The sequence below is a fragment of the Pithys albifrons genome, chromosome 6 (assembly GCF_047495875.1).
Source record: "Pithys albifrons albifrons isolate INPA30051 chromosome 6, PitAlb_v1, whole genome shotgun sequence".
NCBI classification, from domain to species: domain Eukaryota; kingdom Metazoa; phylum Chordata; class Aves; order Passeriformes; family Thamnophilidae; genus Pithys; species Pithys albifrons.
Genome location: NC_092463.1, coordinates 4,112,614 through 4,135,897, shown reverse-complemented (window position 1 = coordinate 4,135,897; position 23,284 = coordinate 4,112,614). Strand labels below are relative to the sequence as shown.

Genomic DNA, 23,284 nt, shown 5'->3' with positions numbered 1-23,284 from the left:
CTGATTCTCAGATGTCTGATCCTACAAAAGAAAGCACCTCTTCAAGTTAAACTTCACTGAGATTTAAGATTAGCAATAAACCCCACAAGGTTGCCTTGCTGCAGGGAAAGTATAAAATGTGCTTTATCTTACCAGCAAAGTTTTAGGTTCTTTTCAGGTTCCCCTGCTCAAGAACAACATCCCTCACTGAGCTCAGCAGTGCTGTTTGACACAAAAGCTGTCCAAGCTGCAAACTCAGCGTGCTTTTTCATCTTAAGCCTTCAATCAGTGCCAAGTCTGAGAGGAGAAACAAAGTTTTGCAGCTATGGGGTTCCTTTGGTCACTTGAGACTCATAAAAGAAAACTAAAAATATAGAAATAAAATCTGTAGTTGTTTCCCCTTTTCGTACCCTGAAAAAGGAGAAAAAAGGATCTCTCAGTATCTTAAACTTAGAATAGGAGAGGTTTCCAAGGAAATCTCTGGAACCACAGAAGTGACTGCTGCCAACATCCAAGCTGAGAGCACAACACTTCTGGATGATCCCAGTCTGAGAGAGATCCCTGAAGACACTGATCTTGTTCTCAGGGAAATGCCAGGCCAGGTGCCACCAGAGAGTTCCAGGGCAATGCACAAACCTGACCTCAGTGCACCAAGACCACAGTTTTTCAGCCTGACTGGAGTGTTACCCCTGGTATCAAAAATCAGAGGAGATCCATCATTCTCTGACTGTGGTTAACTCAGCATAGGAGGGACCTCTCAGAACTCACTGATATGGAGCTGAAGAAGACAGAGAACTGCACAACAGAGCAAGTAAGCAGTGCTGGGCCTTTAATGAGCTTCCTCAAGTCACTGTGATAGGCATCTGCTGTCACTGAAATTAGAAGGCCCAAGCATAAGTTACCACACACATTATCTCACACCAGGTATATCTGCAGAGTCCAGAACTTCCTGAAGTACTGGCAGAATCACTGTGGGCAAGAGACATGCAGAATTTAAGGGCAAGTCTGTGCACCACACACACAGCCTCACATGGAGGTCACCTAAGTACAAGCCCTCATGAAAGCCCAGTGGCCAAACTCCTTGGTTTTCATGGAAGGATGGCTCAGGAGATGATAAAAAAAAAAAAGAAGATAATGATCTTGTAGGAGCAAACCCACAGTGCTAAAGAACTCTGAACTGCTTCATGACTGCCAGTGAATTTCTGCACGGCAGAAGAGCTTGGAGCACTCAGCAAAGGAAGCACCACCGTAATCCCTTTGCTGGGGATACATCCCTTCCAAAGGGATTACCAGGTTAAAGTACTCCCTGTTTTATCCTAAAATATTTGTGAGGTGTTTGGTGGTGAGTAGAAGCAAAAGAGCAGGATCCCAAAACAAAGTAATCCTGCATCTAAGGAAAACAAACACGTTTGAGACAAGAAACCTACAGCAGAAAAAGGAATCCCCTGGTGCCACAAGAATCACCCCTTGAGTCCTTCACTTTGAGAAGAGATAACATTACTCATTTTACAGATGTAGTCATAAGAGACTCCCCAAAAGAGAAATATTTAGATTTTGTTCTTTCCATCAACAAAACCTCAAAGCACCCTGGAAAACAAGTATTTTCCAATTTGTAAAACAGGAGTAGCAGCTGTTTGTCTCTCTGAAAAGTTACTGTTGGCCCATGAAGCTTGAACTGCTTTCTGTGTTTTCAAAGTAATTGCCCCTCTCAACAAAGCCTCGGAGCAGAGGAGCCTCATCTCCTCTTTGATGCAGTTCCAACCCCTCTGTTCCAGGAGAACTGCTCCACACTGCTATGACTGAGAATATGCTCCTCAATTTTTCCAAAACACATTCCATCCATTTAAGACAATTCTGTTTGGACATTAATTTGAGATAACAGGAAAAGTACCTCCATCACCAGCAGCATGTTCCCCTGGCTACATTTGATTTTGAGCATGAAACAATCTATACAGAACAGAGGAATTTCTATATTACAGATGCTGACAGTCCCAGACTCCAATAGTTGTATGCAAGCCCCTGTAATCATCAAGCTCTTCCTAACTGTGCTCCAGCACAGCCCACCAAACACCTGGAACACCATCACTTTTTAATGTTCTAGAGAGACTCTCCCTTGGTAACACCCCAACCTGCAGGGGTGAGTTATCCCAACAGCAAGCCCAAAAGGCACTACCACCACAGAAGCAGAAACTACGTACAAGTCCACGTGGACTCATTTGATCCAAAAACAGTTGGGGGGTTTCCCTCACTTTTGGGAAGCCAAGAGCAGCCCAGCTCTCAGGAGACATGCACTTCCAAGACCAGATCCATTCCAGCCAATTAAGAGTCCAGAATAAATATGAAACAGGACAGAGCTTTACCACTACAGTGGTGGTCCAAGATTTCCCCTCCAAATGTTGGGGAATGGTGAGGAGATGCATGAACCAGTCAAACTGGAACAAGATTGCTTTAAATAAGTCATGCTACACTAAGCTCAAGTTGTGAAAATTTTATGTTCCAGTGAAACCACCTTCAGCAAAAATGCTACTTGTCGCTTTTCTGGTGGCACAAACAACTGAGGACATTCCATGATGGGCAGGAAGGTTTGCAGTGTCAGACCTCACACACAGCACTTAAAGCTCAGCTGAGAACCAGCCTCTCCTTTCCACAGCTCTGCATTATCACAAAGCCAAACCCCTCAGGTTATTCCAGACACAGCCAAGGAAGCTGCAAACTGAGCTGGGGTGGGTTACACAGCTGGATCCCTGCGGGAAGCCCAGGGGAAGTGCTGGGGAAAGTGCAGCACTCCTGAGTTTAACAGCCCTGTGATCACTGCACCTTCCTCTGCTTGCAGAGGGCACCCACACACAAGAATCTGCTCTAAAATATTGATTTAGAGCAGATGTAGTTTAACGAGAGTTTACAAGGAAAGAGGTTTTTGATCTTTTTTTTACCCTCTGAAGGGAAAGAGTAAAAACAAAAAGCAATGTTAAGTCATAAAAAAATAATTGCTGTAGTCCTCAGCAATTTTTAATTCCCCCTCCTTCACTAAACATCTGGGTTTTGTTAGAAAACACTATAAAATGATTTTGCAAAACCTTTGACATGTATTCTGCTCAATAGGTCCCAAAAGCACAGGAAGGAGAGCTTCAAACCAAGGAAAGGTTGTTATTTACTAAGCCTTAATAGTGAAATTAGTCTAACCCTTTTCTGCTGTCCAGCCACACCCTGGTATTTGAAGGGCACAGGCATAGGAGTTGACATGCTGAGGTGATGCTCATTTAATAAAGAAAAGGACAGTACACCCAGGAAACCATCACTCAAGCAAGACTCTGTGATGAGCCAAGAAAAAGCTGCTCCTGCACAGCCCAGGACTCTGGAGATACCTGTGCCATTAAGTTCCTTCAGAACAAATTAGTGCTCCATGAACTGATCAGAGCATAAATAAGCCCAACAGGAATGAGAGAAGCCACTGACAGGCACAGCATCCCCCTGACAGCAGCTGAGCTCTACAGCTCTCATTCACAATGAACACCAAAAAGCTGTCAGTGCCAAAAGGATCTCTGGTCCTTTCCCTCCCCATTCACAGCACGTCAAAGCAGATGCAACACCTCCAGCAGATAACTAAGCACAAGAATCCTATACTTTCATTTTCTCTCGTCACTCAAAGCACAAATTGCAGCTCTCTCCCAGACCTAATAATTACTCCTATGGCTGCATTCTGTTCTTCTCCAGTAGCAGCAGGAAACTGGATTGGAGCTGCAGGAACCCAGCCAGTGACTGCACAAGCTGCTGTTGTGATAGCACAAAGCAGAAGCCAACTCGGCAGGTAATTGGACTTGAAGTGGGAAAGATCTTCCCCAGTCAGCTTGAAATAGCAATTTCATAGGGGAGAAAATAGGTTGTCTTCATCTACCACACACTACCAAAGGAAAACTTTGATCCTAAAACAGACAGACACAATAAATACCAAGACATACCACCATAAAAAGGTAATAAATTTAGGTGGGTTTTTTTGTAGTCTGCAGCAACTCAAAAGTGGCTGGAGAGCAGCCAGGCAGAAAGGGACCTGGGGGTACTCACTGACAGGAGGCTGAACATGAGCCAACAGTGTGCCCAGGTGGCCAAGAAGGCCAATGGGATCCTGGCCTGGATCAAAAACAGCATGGCCAGCAGGCCCAGGGCAGTGACCCTTCCCCTGGACTCTGCATTGGGGGAGGCCACACCTTGAGTGTTGTGTTCAGTTCTGGGCCCCTCAGTTGAGGAAAGAGATTGAGGGGCTGGAGCGGGGCCAGAGAAGAGCAACGAGGCTGGAGAAGGGACTGGAGCACAAGTGCTGTGGGGAGAGGCTGAGGGAGCTGGGGGTGTTTAGCCTGGAGAAGAGGAGGCTCAGAGGTGACCTCAGCACTGTCTGGAACTCCCTGAAGGGAAGTTCTGGCCAGGTGGGGGTTGGTCTCTTCTCCCAGGCACTCAGCAATAGGACAAGGGGGACGATGGGCTCAAGCTCTGCCAGGGGAGATTTCAGTTGGAGAGCAGAAAAAGCTTCTTTCTGGAGAGAGTGCTCAGGGATTGGAATGGGCTGCCCAGAGAGGGGGTGGATTCCCCATCCCTGAAGGTTTTTCAGCTGAGATTGGCCGTGGCCCTGAGTGCCATGATCTGGTAAAGGGACTGGAGTTGGACCAAGGGTTGGACCTGATGATCTCGGAGGTCTTTTCCAACTCAATTGAGTCTATGATTCAATGAAAAGGCATTTACAATCTTCTATGGAGCCAGTATTAAGAATGCAATCACTTGGGTACCAAAGCACAACATTCCCTTGTTGGAAAGGATTACTTGCAGTGCTTGAGAGTGATATTCTCTTGCCCACTGACCTCTTACTTTGGAAGGTCTCAAATTCCACACCCACTACTACAACAGAATTCAGCCATACTTCCAGTGCAATCCCAGGGAATCTTGGGGGGCTTCTGTCACAATTCATGCTTCCTAATCCCATACTTCAAATAACTCATATGCACATGAAGCTGCTTCTTCATTTCTCTAAACCCTACATCCATGGAAGTAATTCCAAAGCATTTGAAACCAATAAAAAAATCTAAATGCAGACACACCTAAAGCCATGGGGGATTCTATGACTGGAGTGTCCAGTAACACCAGTAAAACCTCAGTGTTAATGCCAGCTCATCTGGGACTGGGGGGGTTCCCTCCCACTGTTCCACAAAAAGAACTCCAACTAACAACATCCAACGAGGAGTTAGTGATGCCTAAGAAGAGGAGAAAAGAGAAGTGAAGATCCACCTGTGTTTGCACAGTGGGAAGTGTTAACCTAATAAATCAACAGACTGGATGTGTAGTGGAACATGAATTCCTCTGCTTAGCAGAAATTGGAATCACACAGTTTTATTTAAATGGCAATTATTCACCTACTGAAAATCTGTAAGAAAGATATACTGCCCTTAACTATGATTCCACAGTCATGTTAAGCTGCCTCAGCTTTCAGGCACAGACACCTGTTTTCCTCTCAGACATGTATACACCCAATTAAAAAAATACAAAAAAAAATACAAACTACCACAAACCCTCAAAATACAGAAATTGCTTAAAAAAACCCCTCCCATGTGCCTCCCAAAGCCTTGAAAACTCCAGTTCAGCATCCCAACATTCCCAGGTGATGCTGTGACATGATTTTGAAACCAACTCTCCAGTTCAGCAAAAGGGATTAGTAAAATCTTAAGAAAGATTCATACACTGTTAATGAAGACTCACAGTTCCCCACTCCCCACCCTGACATGTACACACAAACAAACTCAAGACTGAATAAGAGTTTTAAGCTTCATTTCTTACAGTAAATCTAATTTTGACAATGCTGGGAAAAGTTTTGCCTTAAATGGTCTGATTTCTGTAAAACAGGGAATACTAGAAAATATCCTGAATGCTGCCTGAGCACAGTTACTAAAACAGGGGTTCAAGTCAAGGGCCTAATACTGAAGAGGTGCTTCCATATTTCAACAATACTCTGTAAAAACTTGAGACTTAATATCCCATGCAGTGCTTTCCTCCCAAACACATCCATTTGGCCTCAGAAGGCCAAACAATCCTACATTTTCTGCAGCACCTCAGAAGGCAGAGTGGTGAGTGGAAAAAAACAAAAGGCACTGATTCATATGCAATTAGCTCAGCTAAATTTACTACTGAAGCCATTGCTACCCCAGCTGTCCTGGACACCTGCACAGCAGGGACAATGGAACATGACAAGCATCCTCTTGCCATCTATTGCAGTTTTCAGGCTGACACATGAACTTAGAATTGGTGACAGCCAGTTCCTGAGCTGCTGCATTAACACAATTGGCACAAAACCAGCCCTGCACCTTATTCAAGTCCCCAAGTCAGAGACAAAACCAACGGAGACAGTCAGTGCCTCACCCACCTCTGCTAAATCTTATAGATGCACCATCCAAAAAGCATCACTGTTCTAAACACATCATGTGTCTTTCCACTCAAGATTCAGTTTACAGTGACAGACAAGCAGAGCAGAACAGAAAACTGGTATCTGAAGAGTTGGAAGGAAGGATATAAAGGGAGGAAACTTGCTGATATCCTGTGCAGCACAAGTTCCCACTTCTTCACCTGCCTCAGACACAAGTTAGACTGAAAGACCTGGAGCAGAACTAAACTTCTGAGGTCAAGCTGTAGGTCATTTTCTAAGAACTAAGCAGCTCACTCTTTTTCAATGTTTCTGCAATCATTGACACCAGTTTTGTGCAGAAGCCACACACAGTAAAGTGATTTCACCTGTGTGGTATGAATCCCAGACTATTCTGAGTTGGAAGGACCCACAAGGATCATCGAGTCCAACTCAAGTGAATGACCCGTACAGGGGATTGAACCCACGACCTTGGCTTTATTACAACCAAGTTTTAACCAACTAAGATAGTCTCAGGGTTGATTCAGGCTCTGGTGCCTAAGATGTGAGAAAATCCTATGAGAGCATCTTAAAAATCTCAGTGTCCTCTGTGTGCATTGCCAGAGCACTCAGTGAGATGCTCTGCATCCCAGTTCTGGCCCACACCCACCAGCCCTGCCCCAGACAGCAGCATAAACACACAAAACCTCTTTTATAAGGGTTCAGAGAAAGTGCAAACCAACACATTCAACGTGACATATCTACCTGAATCCAGATCCTCAGAGGATGGGCTTTCATGTCCCAGCCCCTGTGCTATCTTTATAAGGGCACTAATTTGTACAGCACACTCTTTATCTGCACTACAGAAACTCCACAGATGAACATTAACCAGATTCTTGTGCTGTCTGCCAGGTGTTTAAATATCTTGCAACTCAAATGCTGAAATACTATCTGCAGTCTAAATGCTTAGGATTATCCAGTGAGAACACATACATTTCCATCCACTGTGTAAAACACATTTTTTCCCTATTTGTTACATTTTAAGCACCAGATTAGAATTACCAACATACAAACATATACTACAGGTCTGTTCTGAAGGTTGATTTCATCAGAAAGTTTTAACTCTCAAAAGCTTTCATTTTGAGAACAGAAACACTGAAAAATATTCACAGAAACTTTTAGTCCAAGAGACTCCACATTTATCTGCACTAGGCAAGCCCTACACAAAGGATTCTTCAAAGAAAACAAGCTCTGATATTGTATATTTTGGTAAGTTTAGGTGCACACTGTGTATGTTGTGCATTAGAAAACAACCCCATTCTTTGTATTAAACAACATGCTTCTCTTGGTCCAGGTTAGACAACAAATTTCTGAGAAATGTGAAGATCTATGACTTTTTGAAGCTTGAAATTCCACCACCAGAACTCTGACCTGGACAGACACCTGTTACATTAATGTACATTAATACCTGTACATCAATACATTAATGGATTACTATCTTAACATATTTACTGTTTTTCCTCCTTCACCTACACTAAATTCAAGGTAAAAACTTATACAGTATCATTCTTAGCAACAAAAATTGAAGTCCCAAAGGGATCATGACATTTTTTTATAGCATGTCAATTCTCTTCCTGAAGAGGAGAGAGATATCACTCCAGTGAGAAAGAAATTAAACTACTTTTGGTGTTTTTATCACCTGACCACTCTATGGCTCAGATAAAACAGTCAGCACTGAAGGCTTCCTGAACAGGGGCAGGAAGGTCAGATTCTCTCATACCTGAGGTTACAGACTATTTTAAACAGGGAACTGGAATAAAATTAAAGCTTTACACCCCCGAAAGAAAATCCACTGCAGCCTTTTCATTAAAACAAATGTATCCTGGTACCACAGCATAAACTGGCAGCAAGGAAATCAGCAGTAACATGTGAGGAGTTCTCCACTCAGGATGATCAGGATTTGTGCCCCTGTCCCTTACCTTTGATGCTTGAGGAGTAGAGATGACATGGACACTGCTGGGCTTAACTCCACTGGCCTTGGGTCGCTTGTAAAGGGCAAATCTGCTTTTCCTGCGTCCTCTGTCTCCATTGGGGAGGGATCCATTGTACCTGGAAACAAACCAACAAAGCTTAGCATAAAAAAACCCACCAGTTTGGAACATGCAAAAGGATGAAGTGCTAATTTGGCCACAATATTCTGGTATCATCAAATTCATGGGCAAAATAAAACAAGTGATAACCCACTAAGTTTTGTTTCCTGAATTATGAAGAGTCAAACATTCTTCACCCAGCAGTGGTGGAAATTCTGTTCTCATTAAAAAGGTAATTAACTACAAGTGAAATACTGAGTTGTGCAGCCACAGAAATACTTCTTTGCCTCTAGAATGAAAGGAATTTGGAAGTACAAACCTTACATCTTCACTGTAATTTCAGAATTTCAATGAGGAGTTTTAAAATGTTTTTACCCTACCAGCCCTCTCCCCACATCTCAGAGAGGAAGAACAGGGGCAATTTGGAAAACTAAAGTAATTTAGGGCCAAGTAAAACTGTGGGAAAAGGAATTTTACTCACATAGGGGGGAAACAACTGGAAAAGCTTTCTTTTTAAAAAAAAATCTAATCCTAAAGGCTTCATCTATTATTAAGGATAGAGGATGCAAGTGTTTTTAATTTATGTGACTATCTGAAGCCTCACTAATGACTTCCTTTATCAGGTGTCACATAGTAGCCTTCGACAGTTCTTTCATCTCTCCCCGAGGACAGAGACCCAGTGGATTAATTATTCAGAGAAGTCTTAAGCCTCAAGGGGACGCAGCTCCTTCCCCCAGGGAAGGGATCAACTGGCAATGTCTTTGCGATGCACAAGCACAGAATTCACCCCCAAATGTAGGTCAGGCAGGTGCTTTTCCCCACAGCACTGTCAGGGTGACAATCCTGCCAACTCCCACAGCTCCAGGAAGAGTTCTCAGGGGAGAGTATCACAGAATCATAGAATGGATTGGGTTGGAAAAGACCTCCAAGATCATCAAGTCCAACCCTTGGTCCAACTCCAGTCCCTTTACCAGATCATGGCACTCAGTGCCACGGCCAACCTCAGTTGAAAATCCTCCAGGGATGGGGAATCCACCCCCTCTCTGGGCAGCCCATTCCAATGCCTGAGCACTCTCTCTGCAAAGAATTTCTTTCTGCTCTCCAACTGAAATTTCCCCTGGCAGAGCTTGAGCCCATCGTGCCCCCTTGTCCTATTGCTGAGTGCCTGGGAGAAGGAAAAGCAAGAGGCAGCAATGCAGAAACCCAGAATCTTTTTTTTTCTTATCATAACGTCCTGAATATGTAATTAAGTAGTTTGTGTAACAGGAGCATGTGCTTGGAGAGCTTCTATCCTTCTGCAAACAAAAGGGAAACAGGGAGTGGATGAAAGCAAGTGGTGTCATTGCTGAGGCTCTGCATACTTGGTCATTCCAGGCAAGGATCACCTGCTGGCACACAGGGAAGCAGCTCCCACCCTCACATGCAGGGATCTCAAATGCAGCAGCACAGGCAAGATCAAATGTGAGATAAAATCACCTCAAATCTCAGTACTCCAAAACATAAACCCCAAACCTTTCAACAATATACATTTAATACCTGATGCTGAAGCCACAGAGAAAGTTTAGAGACTTTTACCTGGGCTGAAATTCGACTTGCTCTCTCACTCCCACTTTCAAAGGGAAGACTGCTCTGTCTTTGTGGAATATTAAAGGAGATTCCCTAACACAGCAGAAAAACAACAGGAATAAATCACTATTATTTCATGCCAGGCCTATTTCTACCTTGGAAACTTGTTATTAACCTACACCACACAAGTGTAGCACAGCAGATCCTCATCACAAGAGATCAACCCCTACAAAGATACATCAATATGAACCACAGGCAGCTCAAATACCAGCACTCAAAATAGGAGTTATTTGATTCTCCAACTTGAATCTCCCTGGATATATACACATGTTTTCTTTCAAAGACACTGTATTACCAGGAACATGCCAGCAAGTTTTAACTTGCCTGAAGACAACATTCTTTCTGCAAGTATTTTTATCTGAAAACCCAGGAAAGCAGTAATTGCCTCAGAAATAATATGTGACTACTATATATTAACCATTGCCAGCTTTACATTTTGTCATTATTAATTTTTTTTGTATTTGTGTAACTGTTAAGTGATACTGAATTAAAGTAGATCCACTGAAAGTGAAAACCAGGCAAATGGGGTTTTATTTTCACATTCACAATATAATTTTAACCAGGAAAGGCTACATGATTTCATTTTCATCTTAATGGCATTTAATTACTTTTAAAAGAGATAAAGAAAGAAGCTGCTCAAGGTTAAAAGACCTTTTGGAAACTTTAAATAGGAAAGAAATCCAAGCAAAGCAAAGTTGAATTCATTCATCCTGATTAGCACTGACAAATTCTCATGAAGGTTTTCTCCCTGTGCCAATTTCTAAATTTCCTTTCCACAAAAGGGCAAGAGGAACTGAGTGGTAGTTTTAGGATTTTTTATGCTTTAATTATAAACCAGCATGTTTTATTTTGATCCAACACTGGCAGAAAGAGCTGGGACAATTACCAGGCACACAAATGTGGTTTGGGGGGCGGGGGGGAGGGGGGATGGGAAGGGTGTCAAGAGAACTTCACAGAATCATAGAATGGATTGGGTTGGAAAAGACCTCTGAGATCATCAAGTCCAACCCTTGGTCCAACTCCACTCCCTTTACCAGATCATGGCACTCAGTGCCACAGCCAAGCTCACCTTAAAAACCTCCAGGGATGGGGAATCCACCCCCTCTCTGGGCAGCCCATTCCAATGCCTGAGCACTCTCTCTGCAAAGAATTTTTTCCTGCTCTCCAACTTCAATTTCCCCTGGCAGAGCTTGAGCCCATCGTGCCCCCTTGTCCTATTGCTGAGTGCCTGGGAGAAGAGACCAACCCCCACCTGGCCAGAACTTCCCTTCAGGCAGTTCCAGACAGTGCTGAGGTCACCTCTGAGCCTCCTCTTCTCCAGGCTAAACACCCCCAGCTCCCTCAGCCTCTCCCCACAGCACTTGTGCTCCAGTCCCTTCTCCAGCCTCGTTGCTCTTCTCTGGCTCCGCTCCAGCCCCTCAATCTCTTTCCTCAACTGAGGGGCCCAGAACTGAACACAACACTCAAGGTGTGGCCTCACCAATGCAGAGTCCAGGGGAAGGGTCACTGCCCTGGGCTATTTTTGATACTTGCCTCTTTCCTCTCCACAGCTGGCACACCCCTGGAATTTTTCCTCAGCTGGGACTCTGAACTTGTTCCCCACAATCCAACCCTCCCCATGGCACTGGGGCCACACCTTTACCAACCTGCATTCCCAGTGATCCAGCAGTGATGCCACGGGATCCTGCCAGCCCAGGCAGGACCTGCACTCACCCACTCTCTGCCCACCATCCCATCCTGGCCCATCCCTGCCTTTCCAAAAGGAGCTGTCCCACTGGATTCTGGAGGAATACAAGCATGGCTACCTGTTTAGGTTTAGCTCCAGACTGCTTTTTCCCCCTCCTTCCCACACTTTTCCTTGCAAGGGGAAAAAAACCTCAAAAGAAAGCAAGAACTTAAAACTGAATTAAATTAGAATACATATATATTTTTTATAATTTACAATTATGTAGGTAATTTGTACACACTATTAAGGGGGCCCCGGGGAAAAGGGCACAGGGAACAGGAAACAAGGAATAAGGAGGGACAAAAACAAAAACAGGTAAGGACAATCAAAAAACTCTAAAGATGAAAGAAACTGGCAAAAATACGATTTCACCAACAACTCCTAAGAGAAAAACTAACTCCTTTTTAATTCTTCTGCGTGGCTCTGAACAAGGGACCGATGTCTGGGTTCCTTCTGCTCCCCCAAGCCACGCCGGAAAAAGGAAGGGAGGAAAAAAACCCAGAACTTTTTATTTCTTTTTTTAGTCCATCTTCCCTTGTTACGTGGAAAACACGTGTGGAATACTTATGTAATGCCCATTTCCTTAGTTACACCTGGTTACTAAAGAAGCCTGGATTAAACCCATCACACTACCCACAGCTTGCTGAGGCAGAACCACAGCAGAAACAGCCTCCAGCCCTCTCCTCTCCTTCCCTTCTTTTGGCCTGGGTGAGCAAAATCTGCCTCCTCCAGAGCAGCAACAGGATGGAATTGCACAGGGAGAGAAGGAACAAGGGCTGAGGCCACAAATTCCCCATTACAAACACTGGGAGACTCCAAGCTTCCCCTCAGAAACTTTCCCTTCAACCTCTCTGGATAAGAATTAGCCCATTTCCCTTCTCTGAACCCTTTCAATAGCTCCACAAGCAGCTCAGGGACTAGGACAGGAGCACACCAACTTTTTCCTTCACAAGAAGGCCAGGCCGCCTCTTGCTCCAGACATCTTGAAGCTGGAACTGTCCTCTGCCCCACTAAAAAACCCAGAACAAACTCATTTCAAATAATAAAACAAACTAGGAAAAAAAATAAATTTCAGAACAACCACTCCTGAGACCATCCTGCTCACATGTGGATCCTACAGGGAACTTCTGAAGCTCTCCAGAAGTTCATCTGACCAAGACATGTGGAAGGAACAGCCCTACACTTGCAAATACCTCTCAGTGACAGCAATCCCAGGACAACCTGCATTATGAAACCTCCTGGGATAATTAGCTGAGTTGATAGCACTACTCCTTGCAAACAAGGGAGTGGTGCTGGCACAGGCCATGGGCACCATAATTAGCACAGCCAGTTTCCTACAGATTTACATCAAACACTTGAGGACTTCGGTATATAATGAAATGCAAACTCCAATTAAGCTTTTCCCATGGTTGGGATGTAATGAAGGCCTCTCCTCCACAGGGATTCACGACTGTCTGGAGAGCAAGACCACACATGCTCCCTCCCTCCCACAGTCCACTGTGGCAAGTTCCTATTTTCTACAAGTCTTGTACTACTTGTACTACTACTACAAGTACTTGACTAGTTCAGAGATCCCCAACAAGCTTTGAACTGTTTGTCAGATGGCTTGTTACACAAGCTTTTTTTTGGTTTATGTTTATTTTGTTTGGGTTTTTTTTTTAAAGAATCAGCCCTAGACAGAGTAAACAAGACCTCTGCTATTTGGGACAAGAGCTCTAAATCTTGACCCACACCTTGAAAAGTTCATTTTGCCTCCAGGAAGTTATCCTGAAAATGAAGGTGAATGTCTACCAGCTGACACAGAAAGTGCTGCATGCAGCTAATCTTTTTCACAACAGTATCAAAATACAAACTATCATCAAACTTAAATACTTTCCATACTCCTAAAAGACTACAAGCTGAACAACTCCTAATTTTCACAGGTAATACAGCCCCTGGACAAAAGGGAGTCATTTTACTTTGCTTTCCTTGCCTATTCCCAGCAGATTTACTGCACACCTTCTCATTTTCACATGAACACCATCCCGTTTCAGACTGCTCTGTGAACAGAGGACATGCCACAGTCAAACAGCACAGCTTTGCTTACCAAACAATAAAGCAGCAGAAGTGAAGGCAGACTTGAGAGAATTTTCCTTTTTAAGTACATTCTGATCCCATATTTGGTATAATCCTGTAGTACACACTCCACACATACCAAAATACAGTTTGTGCTTACACTGTATTTTTACCATCCCTGAACCAGTGGTCCAGCACCACTGCCAAAAGCAGCAGTCCCACCTTCCATTTGTTAGTTTACTCCTGCTACTTCTCTCTCTGGTTTACAGAAGTGAAGGCAAAACTAGATTTATGCTCTAAATGGAGTTTTAAACCACAAAAAGCCACAGAAGCACTTGTATCAGGCACATGGGAAAACAGCACAGTGGGCAGGAGAGACAGCCTTGGAAGTGCTGTGAGTCTACAGCTATCAGGGCATCTACAACATTGGAGACATTATTCACCTCTGCAATTCCCCAGAGCTTCTCAGGGCTCTACACTCAAGTCCTGACTAACTGGAAAACCCTCTCCTGCTGAAGCATCCAACACTGAATTCCTTGAACACACATGAAAAGGGAAAAAGCCACAGGTTTATAGCAGAAAGGCTCAACATATGCAATGCTGACAACAAAATAACTGACCTGCTGTCTCCTTTGATGCAACACCACTGCCAATACTTCATGTTCTTTACACACACCCTGTCCCCTTGTACCCGACTGAACAATTCATTTTGTATCTGGAACTGATGAATTACTTCAGAAAAATAACTGGAACAGTTATTGGATTTTCCAATTTTTTAAAAGAGGACAGAATTATTTCAAATAAGTTTTTCTGCACCAGAGCTTCAGAAAACAAGCAGTTGCTGCCTGCCAGTTATCTGAGAACTCCAGTGAAACAGAACAGTGATGTTATTCTCAAACTTAATCTCATGGGGAAGAGCTGCCAAATAGGAAGAGCAAAGCTAAGTAGTGTTTTTTGTACCACCAGGATACTACTGGTTCATTTCCTCCTTTGAACTCTGTTCTCTGTGCTCTGTATCAGTGTCCTGGGTGTTAACTCAGTATGAATTTCAGCCTAAGCTTGTCTCCAGCTTATTACATGGATCAGTGTCTGCCTCACAGGCACCTCCACCACCAGAAGTATTCATAGAATCCTAGAATCGATTGGGTTGGAAAAGACCTCTGAGATCATCAAGCCCAACCCTTGGGCCAACTCCACTCCCTTTACCAGATCATGGCACTCAGTGCCACAGCCAAGCTCACCTTAAAAACCTCCAGGGATGGGGAATCCACCCCCTCTCTGGGCAGACCATTCCAATCCCTGAGCACTCTCTTGGAAAGAAGCATTTCTGATCTCCAATTTCCCCTGGCAGAGCTTGAGCCCATCGTGCCCCCTTGTCCTATTGCTGAGTGCCTGGCAGAAGAGACCAACCCCCACCTGGCCAGAACTTCCCTTCAGGCAGTTCCAGACAGTGCTGAGGTCACCTCTGAGCCTCCTCTTCTCCAGGCTAAACACCCCCAGCTCCCTCAGCCTCTCCCCACAGCACTTGTGCTCCAGTCCCTTCTCCAGGCTCATTGCTCTTCTCTGGCCCCATTCCAGCTCTGCCAGGGGAAATTGAAGTTGGAGAGCAGAAAAAATTCTTTGCAGAGAGAGTGCTCTGGCATTGGAATGGGCTGCCCAGAGAGGGGGTGGATTCCCCATCCCTGGAGGTTTTTAAGGTGAGCTTGGCCATGGCACTGAGTGCCATGATCTGGTAAAGGGACTGGAGTTGGACCAAGGGTTGGACTTGATGATCTCGGAGGTCTTTTCCGATGCAATCGATTTTATGATTCTATGATTCAGTGCAATGAAGTCTAACTCCATAAACTCAGATTTTTCAAAGACAAGGCTGATTTGCATTACTGGCTCATGATTAGGGGTTAATTATTTTTTTTAGCTACCCTTCCAGAGTTGCTCCTGCTCCCATCAGGAACCCAGCAGTCAGCTTGCCCAAGCCCTGTGTGCTACACTCAGAACTTTTATGTTCACACACAGCTGGTGCTTCCTGATCAGCATCACCAGTGTGGATCAGCTGAACACACAGCTAAAAGGTTAGGTACACCCTGAAAAAACCAACAAACAAATCTTTCAGAGGCAACTACAGTAGATCAGATAAGCTGGAACCTACTTTCCCCCTTCAGGATGTGGACAAATTAAGGAGAACCTTATCTACTGACACCACCACAAGAAGTCACATGTGCAGGAGCTGGGGCTCGCCAGGGTGACCTTAATTTTCCCCTGGTGTTCTGGAACAGAAGTGGTGGCTCTCCAGGTTTGTGGGGTAAAAGCCTATTTCTGGCTGCTCCTCCTGTCCCCTCAGCTCCACCTGCCAGGTGATGAAAGGATCAGGTGCACTAAAGATCAGGATAATGCACAGCCTGCCTTTTGAACTATTGACTACCCAGCCACTGTAACAACTGTGACATAAGAATAGTTAAAAAAAAAAATCAAGATTTTGTCAGGATGACTATTTATAGAAAATACAGCTGACTAATCCTCATGCATGTTTAGCTCACATAGTACAGGCACTTCAAGAAAACATGCACCTGATCTGTATTAACTTCACCCTAAACAGAAAGCTAAAGGATGTTATTTGGCTTGCAAATACTAAATGGACTGTGCAAGAACTGCTTTTAATCAGCTTTATTTACACTACATATTCAGTTTACTTCAAATTTCCTAAACCTCTCTGCTCCTTTGATAGTCTCCCCCTCACTGATATGGAGGGGAAAGAAATTAGAGAATAAGAAAACACAGAAGTAGCAGAAGGGACCAGTGTCAAAGTGAGGGGTACAAGAGTCAGGGTTTTATTACTCCAACTACTTGTAACAGGATGACAGAGATCCAATCAAGGGTACAAACCAGCTGGTATTTCCTCTGAGAAGAACTTTCTATAAGAACTTCTTATAAATCTCTTTGATTTTTCTTAGAAAGTGGTTTGCACTTGCCCCAAATTGTTTTCCTGAAAAATACTTTGTTACTTCTGCTTTTTGTGAAAGCAAAGGCAGTTGTATGAGCAGCAAAAGAGTCTGATTAAAAGCTGATACTCCAGAAAAATAAAGGAGGATGCTGACGGAGCCTACAAGAGCTTTCATTAAGTCAAATAACAGTTGCAAACAATTTAATAGCTCAAAAGCTCTGCAGACAGCCCAGTTAAGCATTACAGCCAGAGAAAGGGATAACTGCAGTCTCACAACACAGGTTTCTTAGAAGTCATCCATAACCATGATATTAGTAAGGGAAAAGAAAGGTTGCAACTTTAACAGGAAAAAACACATTTAAGACACTATTCCACCAACTCCAATATAAGTAATATGCCAGCAGAGCACCAGAATGCAAGAGGCTTTTTCGCCCTTTAGAAAGCAAAGGGTAAGGGAACCTGTTCCTTCACATAATGACTTCCTTAACAATCCTTATTTCCAACATTTTACTGCTCCCCCCAGCATTCATTTAACAAGGAGGCAATTTTATTCAGTGCTTTAAGCCCATCTCTAAAGCTGTCAGCTAAAACCATTCAACGCTGCATAAAACAGCAATGTTGGTGCACAGCAAAATACAGGGTATAAACTAATCAAGTTCATTTCAAAGCATGCTTTTTATTCCAGCTGAAAGAGCACAAGAGGTGGGCAAAGCACCATGTTTAGAGAATCCTCTTTCCAACCCCAAACTTCTCCTAGCACAGAGGAAATACTATGATCTCTAATCTAGCCAAATGTCACTGGAATTGGTTGATACAGCATTTGGATGAATTAAAACAGGCAGTTACAGTAGGAAGTGAGATCCCACTTTTACTGCATTCAAAATAAGTCAGATAAACACAAAATCCATTTCAATGGGAAGTACTGAGTGTTGTGTTCAGTTCTGGGCCCCTCAGTTCAGGAAAGAGATTGAGGGGCTGCAGTGGGGCCAGAGAAGAGCAACGAGGCTGGAGAAGGGACTGGAGCACAAGTGCTGTGGGGAGAGGCTGAGGGAGCTGGGGGTGTTTAGCCTGGAGAAGAGGAGGCTCAGAGGTGACCTCAGCACTGTCTGGAACTGCCTGAAGGGAAGTTCTGGCCAGGTGGGGGTTGGTCTCTTCTCCCAGGCACTCAGCAATAGGACAAGGGGGCACGATGGGCTCAAGCTCTGCCAGGGGAAATTGAAGTTGGAGAGCAGGAAAAAATTCTTTGCAGAGAGAGTGCTCAGGCATTGGAATGGGCTGCCCAGAGAGGGGGTGGATTCCCCATCCCTGGAGGTTTTTCAACTGAGCTTGGCCGTGGCACTGAGTGCCATGATCTGGTAAAGGGACTGGAGTTGGCCCAAGGGTTGGACTTGATGATCTCGGAGGTCTTTTCCAACCCAATCCATTCTATGATTCTATTCTATACTATGCACAGCTGGGGTTTGATGCACAGCAGAAAGAAGTGACAGAGCAAATTTGATCCCACACACCAGAGGCTCAGGAACCACACAGCTTTGTATGGAAACAATTTACAACCTGCTCTTAAATGCCAGATCAAAAACAGGCTGCAAGTATCAAAATTAAGACAAATAACACGTCATAACACGCAAGGGAACAAGAAACCTCAAAAACCACTTTCCCTGATATCCTAAATCTTCTCCCAACCTATTTCTGCTTCATATATGCTGGAAGGTGCACAAGTAAGCTACTCAATTTGTAGCCTGAGGAATGAATAGCAATAACACCACGTTACATCTGAAACTTCACTACATTAAACATTATGGGAGAAACTACATTTCATTTAGAGGACCATTTGGGCCACTGAAAATAAAGCACAACCCCAACAAGTCATTTCCTAAGAAATCAAATGCTTTCCCTAAAACCCTATCAAGGACTATTTGACAGTTCACATTTTGATTAGAAAAGGTGATGGCTTTCTTACAACTTCGGTTCTCCTTCAAATACAAGCAATTGCAATGTCATTCCTGTGATTCCACAGGCAAGAAGTTCCAGGATGTCTGTTACTTACAGCTTTTTCAAACACTCAAGCATGACAAGAATCATCTTAGCTCTGTTTCTGTATCATTTAGCACAGAGGAAGATAGAAAATTTGCATCCATTCTGTGAATATATATGATCTCACCAGAAGTTTACTGAGTAGAAAGTGAAGCCCTCAACTCCTGAACCCTGACCTGCAACATCTGAGTCAAATCCTACCAGTTTTAACATTCCTTTTAGTTTCCCAGGGGAAAGACACCCTTAAAAAGGCACAGCTGTTCGTTCAACCCCAAGTGTTCAACAAATCTTTGCCTCAGAAACAGAAATGGGTTTCCATCTTTGTAGCCCTTGCAAGCATTGCTGCCTCTGAACACAGCAGATTCCTCAGCATCAGGCACTCAGCAATAGGACAAGGGGGCACGATGGGCTCAAGCTCTGCCAGGGGAAATTGAAGTTGGAGAGCAGAAAAAAATTCTTTGCAGAGAGAGTGCTCAGGCATTGGAATGGGCTGCCCAGAGAGGGGGTGGATTCCCCATCCCTGGAGGTTTATAAGGTGAGCTTGGCTGTGGCACTGAGTGCCATGATCTGGTAAAGGGACTGGAGTTGGCCCAAGGGTTGGACTAGGTGGTCTCAGAGGTCTTTTCCAACCCAATCCATTCTATGATTCTCTCACTGATGCTGCATCATCAGCCACTGCTACACAGCACCAGCAGTCAGAGGTGAATAATCTACTGCACTGCCTGCTCTGAGCACAGTTAGAGTGGATAAGCAAAAAGAAAACACCACAGAGATTCCCTTCCTGCCTTCTGGCACCCGGCAGGATCCAGAGGCTGCAAGTTTGCAGGTTGTTTCAGAGGGGTCCTGCACCACCATCCTGCTGGAGCAGAAGTCCCAGCCTGGCTGGGAATCCTGCCCTGGTTACATTCAGCAGGAATTACTGAGTGGGAGTTGTCAAAGGTTCCTCCTTTTAGTTCTTATTCCCCAAACAATATAAAGAAAAAAGAATGGGCACTCCCTGAGGTAGATAGGGAAATAAAAGCAGTGAGACAAAGAACACACACACGAGGCAATGCAGCATTACACCTAGAGCAGCTTTGGCAAAGAAGTCAAACAGCACCTGCTCTTGGGTAACAAGTGTGTTCTGTGCCCTAAAACCTACCCAGGATAAATTATCCTTCATGCCCAGTTTTAAAAACTGCCTAAAAACTATTAGATCAGTGTGTGCACCATAAGCACAGTCATCACAGCACTGCTGAAGCTGGGGGGTTTTCTTAAAAAAAGTCTTAATAACCCCGAAATTAACAGTGCAGCAGAGCACAGAACTAGACTCCAATGTATCTTCTTCAGACTAAAAACACTCTGACAGTTTACTAATTCACTGCAACCTTGGGTGTTTGCTTTTATCATAATCCATAACAAAGTTAATCAGACATCTCCAGCCAGGAAAAGATTTTTGCAAGGCTGTGAAGTGTTTACTGCTGATCAGCAAAATGAATTCTGATCTGTACAGCTTTATGACAGCAAAGTCTTTCAGTTTCTCACTTTTACCCACAGAATTCTGAGGTTTTTCTTCCCTTAAGAGGGCTTCCCAAAATGTTACATCAAATAAACATCGATCCTTTAGAGGTCTCAGAACACCACCACAGATACTTAAGAATTATGAGGTCTCTGCATGCACATACTAAGAATGAAGTCACAGAAGTGATGAATTCCTGATTTTTTTTAAATTTCTGAATGCTCAGAGATGCTGCTCTGTGTACTCACTACACAGATTCTTGCAGGGGCTGCCTGAACAGGAGACCTTGCACTGCTGCTGTCTGTAGATGGGAAGGCACATCCTCAGTGATGCAGCAAGACATGGTTTTATGCAGGACAGCTACACAGGGCTGTGTTTACACACAGATCACAGAATCAATTGGGTTGGAAAATACCTCCGAGATCATCAAGTCCAACCCTTGGGCCAACTCCACTCCCTTTACCAGATCATGGCACTCAGTGCCACGGCCAAGCTCACCTTAAAAACCTCCAGGGATGGGGAATCCACCCCCTCTCTGGGCAGCCCATTCCAATGCCTGAGCACTCTCTCTGCAAAGAATTTTTTTCTGATCTCCAACTTCAATTTCCCCTGGCAGAGCTTGAGCCCATCGTGCCCCCTTGTCCTATTGCTGAGTGCCTGGCAGAAGAGACCAACCCCCACCTGGCCAGAACTTCCCTTCAGGGAGTTCTAGACACTGCTGAGGTCACCTCTGAGCCTCCTCTTCTCCAGGCTAAACACCCCCAGCTCCCTCAGCCTCTCCCCACAGCACTTGTGCTCCAGTCCCTTCTCCAGCCTCATTGCTCTTCTCTGGACCTGCTCCTGGGAAGGCACATCCTCAGTGATGCAGCAAGACATGGTTTTATTCAGGACAGCTACACAGGGCTGTTTACACACAGATAACCACCACTGAAGGCTCTAAAGCAGCTGAGTTTCTTGGAGGACCGAAATTGTGACTTATTTGCAGGGCTGCTGCAGCCCTGCCTACTTTTGGTTACACTCTGCAAACAGGAGTTTCATTCCAACAGATATTAGTAATGCACACAAGTGGCACAATGGCTTGGGGAACAGAAAACAAGTTTAAAACCACAGATAGTTCTCCCTTAATTTTTTTTCCCCCTTTGGAAATGCAGCTCTTTCTTTGCCAATATCCACAAAGACAGTCAGCATACTATTACTATTTTTGTTCACTAGATTTCAAAAAAACAAGCCACCCCATATGTTTCCCTCTATTTGTCTAGATTCCTTTGATTTTAAAGGCAAGGATGCCCTATGGGGCAAACCAGAGCAAGAAAACAGAGATCTGTTTAAAGCAATGTTTCCCAAAGTACAGGCTGTAATTTCAAACAGCATTACAGGACTTAGAAGCAGCATTTGCAAGCCAAATGGAAATTCAGCTGAAGAAATAAAGCTCATGAGCCCCAGACTGAAATTGGAAGTGCCTTGCCCAGCAAAGCATGACTGAAGGAGCCAGTTCAGAGACACAGAAATCAAGTAATTGATTGCAGCTGCCTGGCTCCAGAGATTCCCTTCTGCCCTCAAGTTTTTATGTCTGACATCACTCTCCATAAGGGCACCTTGGCCTTGCCGCACTGTTTGCGGCTGAACACGGCAGCAGGAAGGTGCTAAGGAATTCTGCATCCCACTGCAGTGCAGGAGGACAGGCTTGGGTTATGTCTGTACTTGTGTATCTCCTTTTTATGTGGGTTTTCCAGATACCCAAATTCTTACCTGCCTTCCCTCACCCACCTAAAGGTTCTGCTTGCACATTTCAGAACACAAACGGCACCTCCCCTTGCTACTCTGTCAATACTTTGGCATTATACCCACAGGAACATCTGCAAGGGTCTTCCACAGCTGTTTTACTTTCCTCCTACAGCTCTACCAAAAACAGAGGAATAAGCTGCAGGGTTTGCTCCTATTAAGCAGAAATCTCTCAGACTCTGGCACCTTGAGGGGGAGCAAAACTTAAGAATGAAGTCCAGAAACAGTCACACCCCATCAGTCTGTTTGTAAAACTCAGACTAAATCTTCTGGACCGGCCCTTTACAAAAGAACAAGCCTGAAATCCACGGGGGAGGCACTCACTGGACAAATCCTAAACTTCTCCTTTCAGAGTTTTGGCCAAGGAGAAAAATTGCACCACTAGGTTATTTTACAGTCACTTGCAAAGGGAGACTTTCCATATCCAGAAAGTTTAATATTTGAGTAACACAGAATACTAGTCTTAGTTCTGAACTGAGCTCATTCATGAGGCAAAAGTATGAGGGTGTTACACTATATGGGGACATTGTCTGCAATCCCCAAAACAGTTTCAGGTTGTCTTCAGAATGACCCCAAAAGCTGGCTTTCCAAGAAAAGCAAATACTTGGAGATATTCTTCAGTGACATCTTTTTCCACTGAAAAGGCAGAGAAAGAATCATAGAATCGACTGGGTTGGAAAAGATCTCCGAGATCATCAAGTCCAACCCTTGGTCCGACTCCAGTCCCTTTACCAGATCATGGCACTCAGTGCCACGGCCAATCTCACCTTAAAAACCTCCAGGGATGGGGAATCCACCCCCTCTCTGGGCAGCCCATTCCAATGCCTGAGCACTCTCTATGCAAAGAATTTTTTTCTGCTCTCCAACTTCAATTTCCCCTGGCAGAGCTTGAGCCCATTGTGCCCCCTTGTCCTATTGCTGAGTGTCTGGGAGAAGAGACCAACCCCCACCTGGCCAGAACTTCCCTTCAGGGAGTTCCAGACAGTGCTGAGGTCACCTCTGAGCCTCCTCTTCTCCAGGCTAAACACCCCCAGCTCCCTCAGCCTCTCCCCACAGCACTTGTGCTCCAGTCCCTTCTCCAGCCTTGTTGCTCTTCTCTGGCCCCACTCCAGCCTCTCAGTCTCTTTCCTGAACTGAGGGGCCCAGAACTGAACACAACACCCAAAGAGTGACCTCC

At 44.5% G+C, this 23,284-nt stretch overlaps 1 protein-coding gene across 1 annotated transcript in view; it reads right to left on the bottom strand.

Moving 5' to 3' along the window:
- Positions 1-23,284, bottom strand: part of PELI2 (pellino E3 ubiquitin protein ligase family member 2) — a 78,901-nt gene that overhangs the window by 41,262 nt on the left and 14,355 nt on the right. Inside the window, exon 2 of the mRNA XM_071557268.1 lies at positions 8,338-8,467. Coding sequence (XP_071413369.1) covers positions 8,338-8,467 — 130 coding nt within the window. The remainder of the gene's footprint in view (positions 1-8,337; positions 8,468-23,284) is intronic.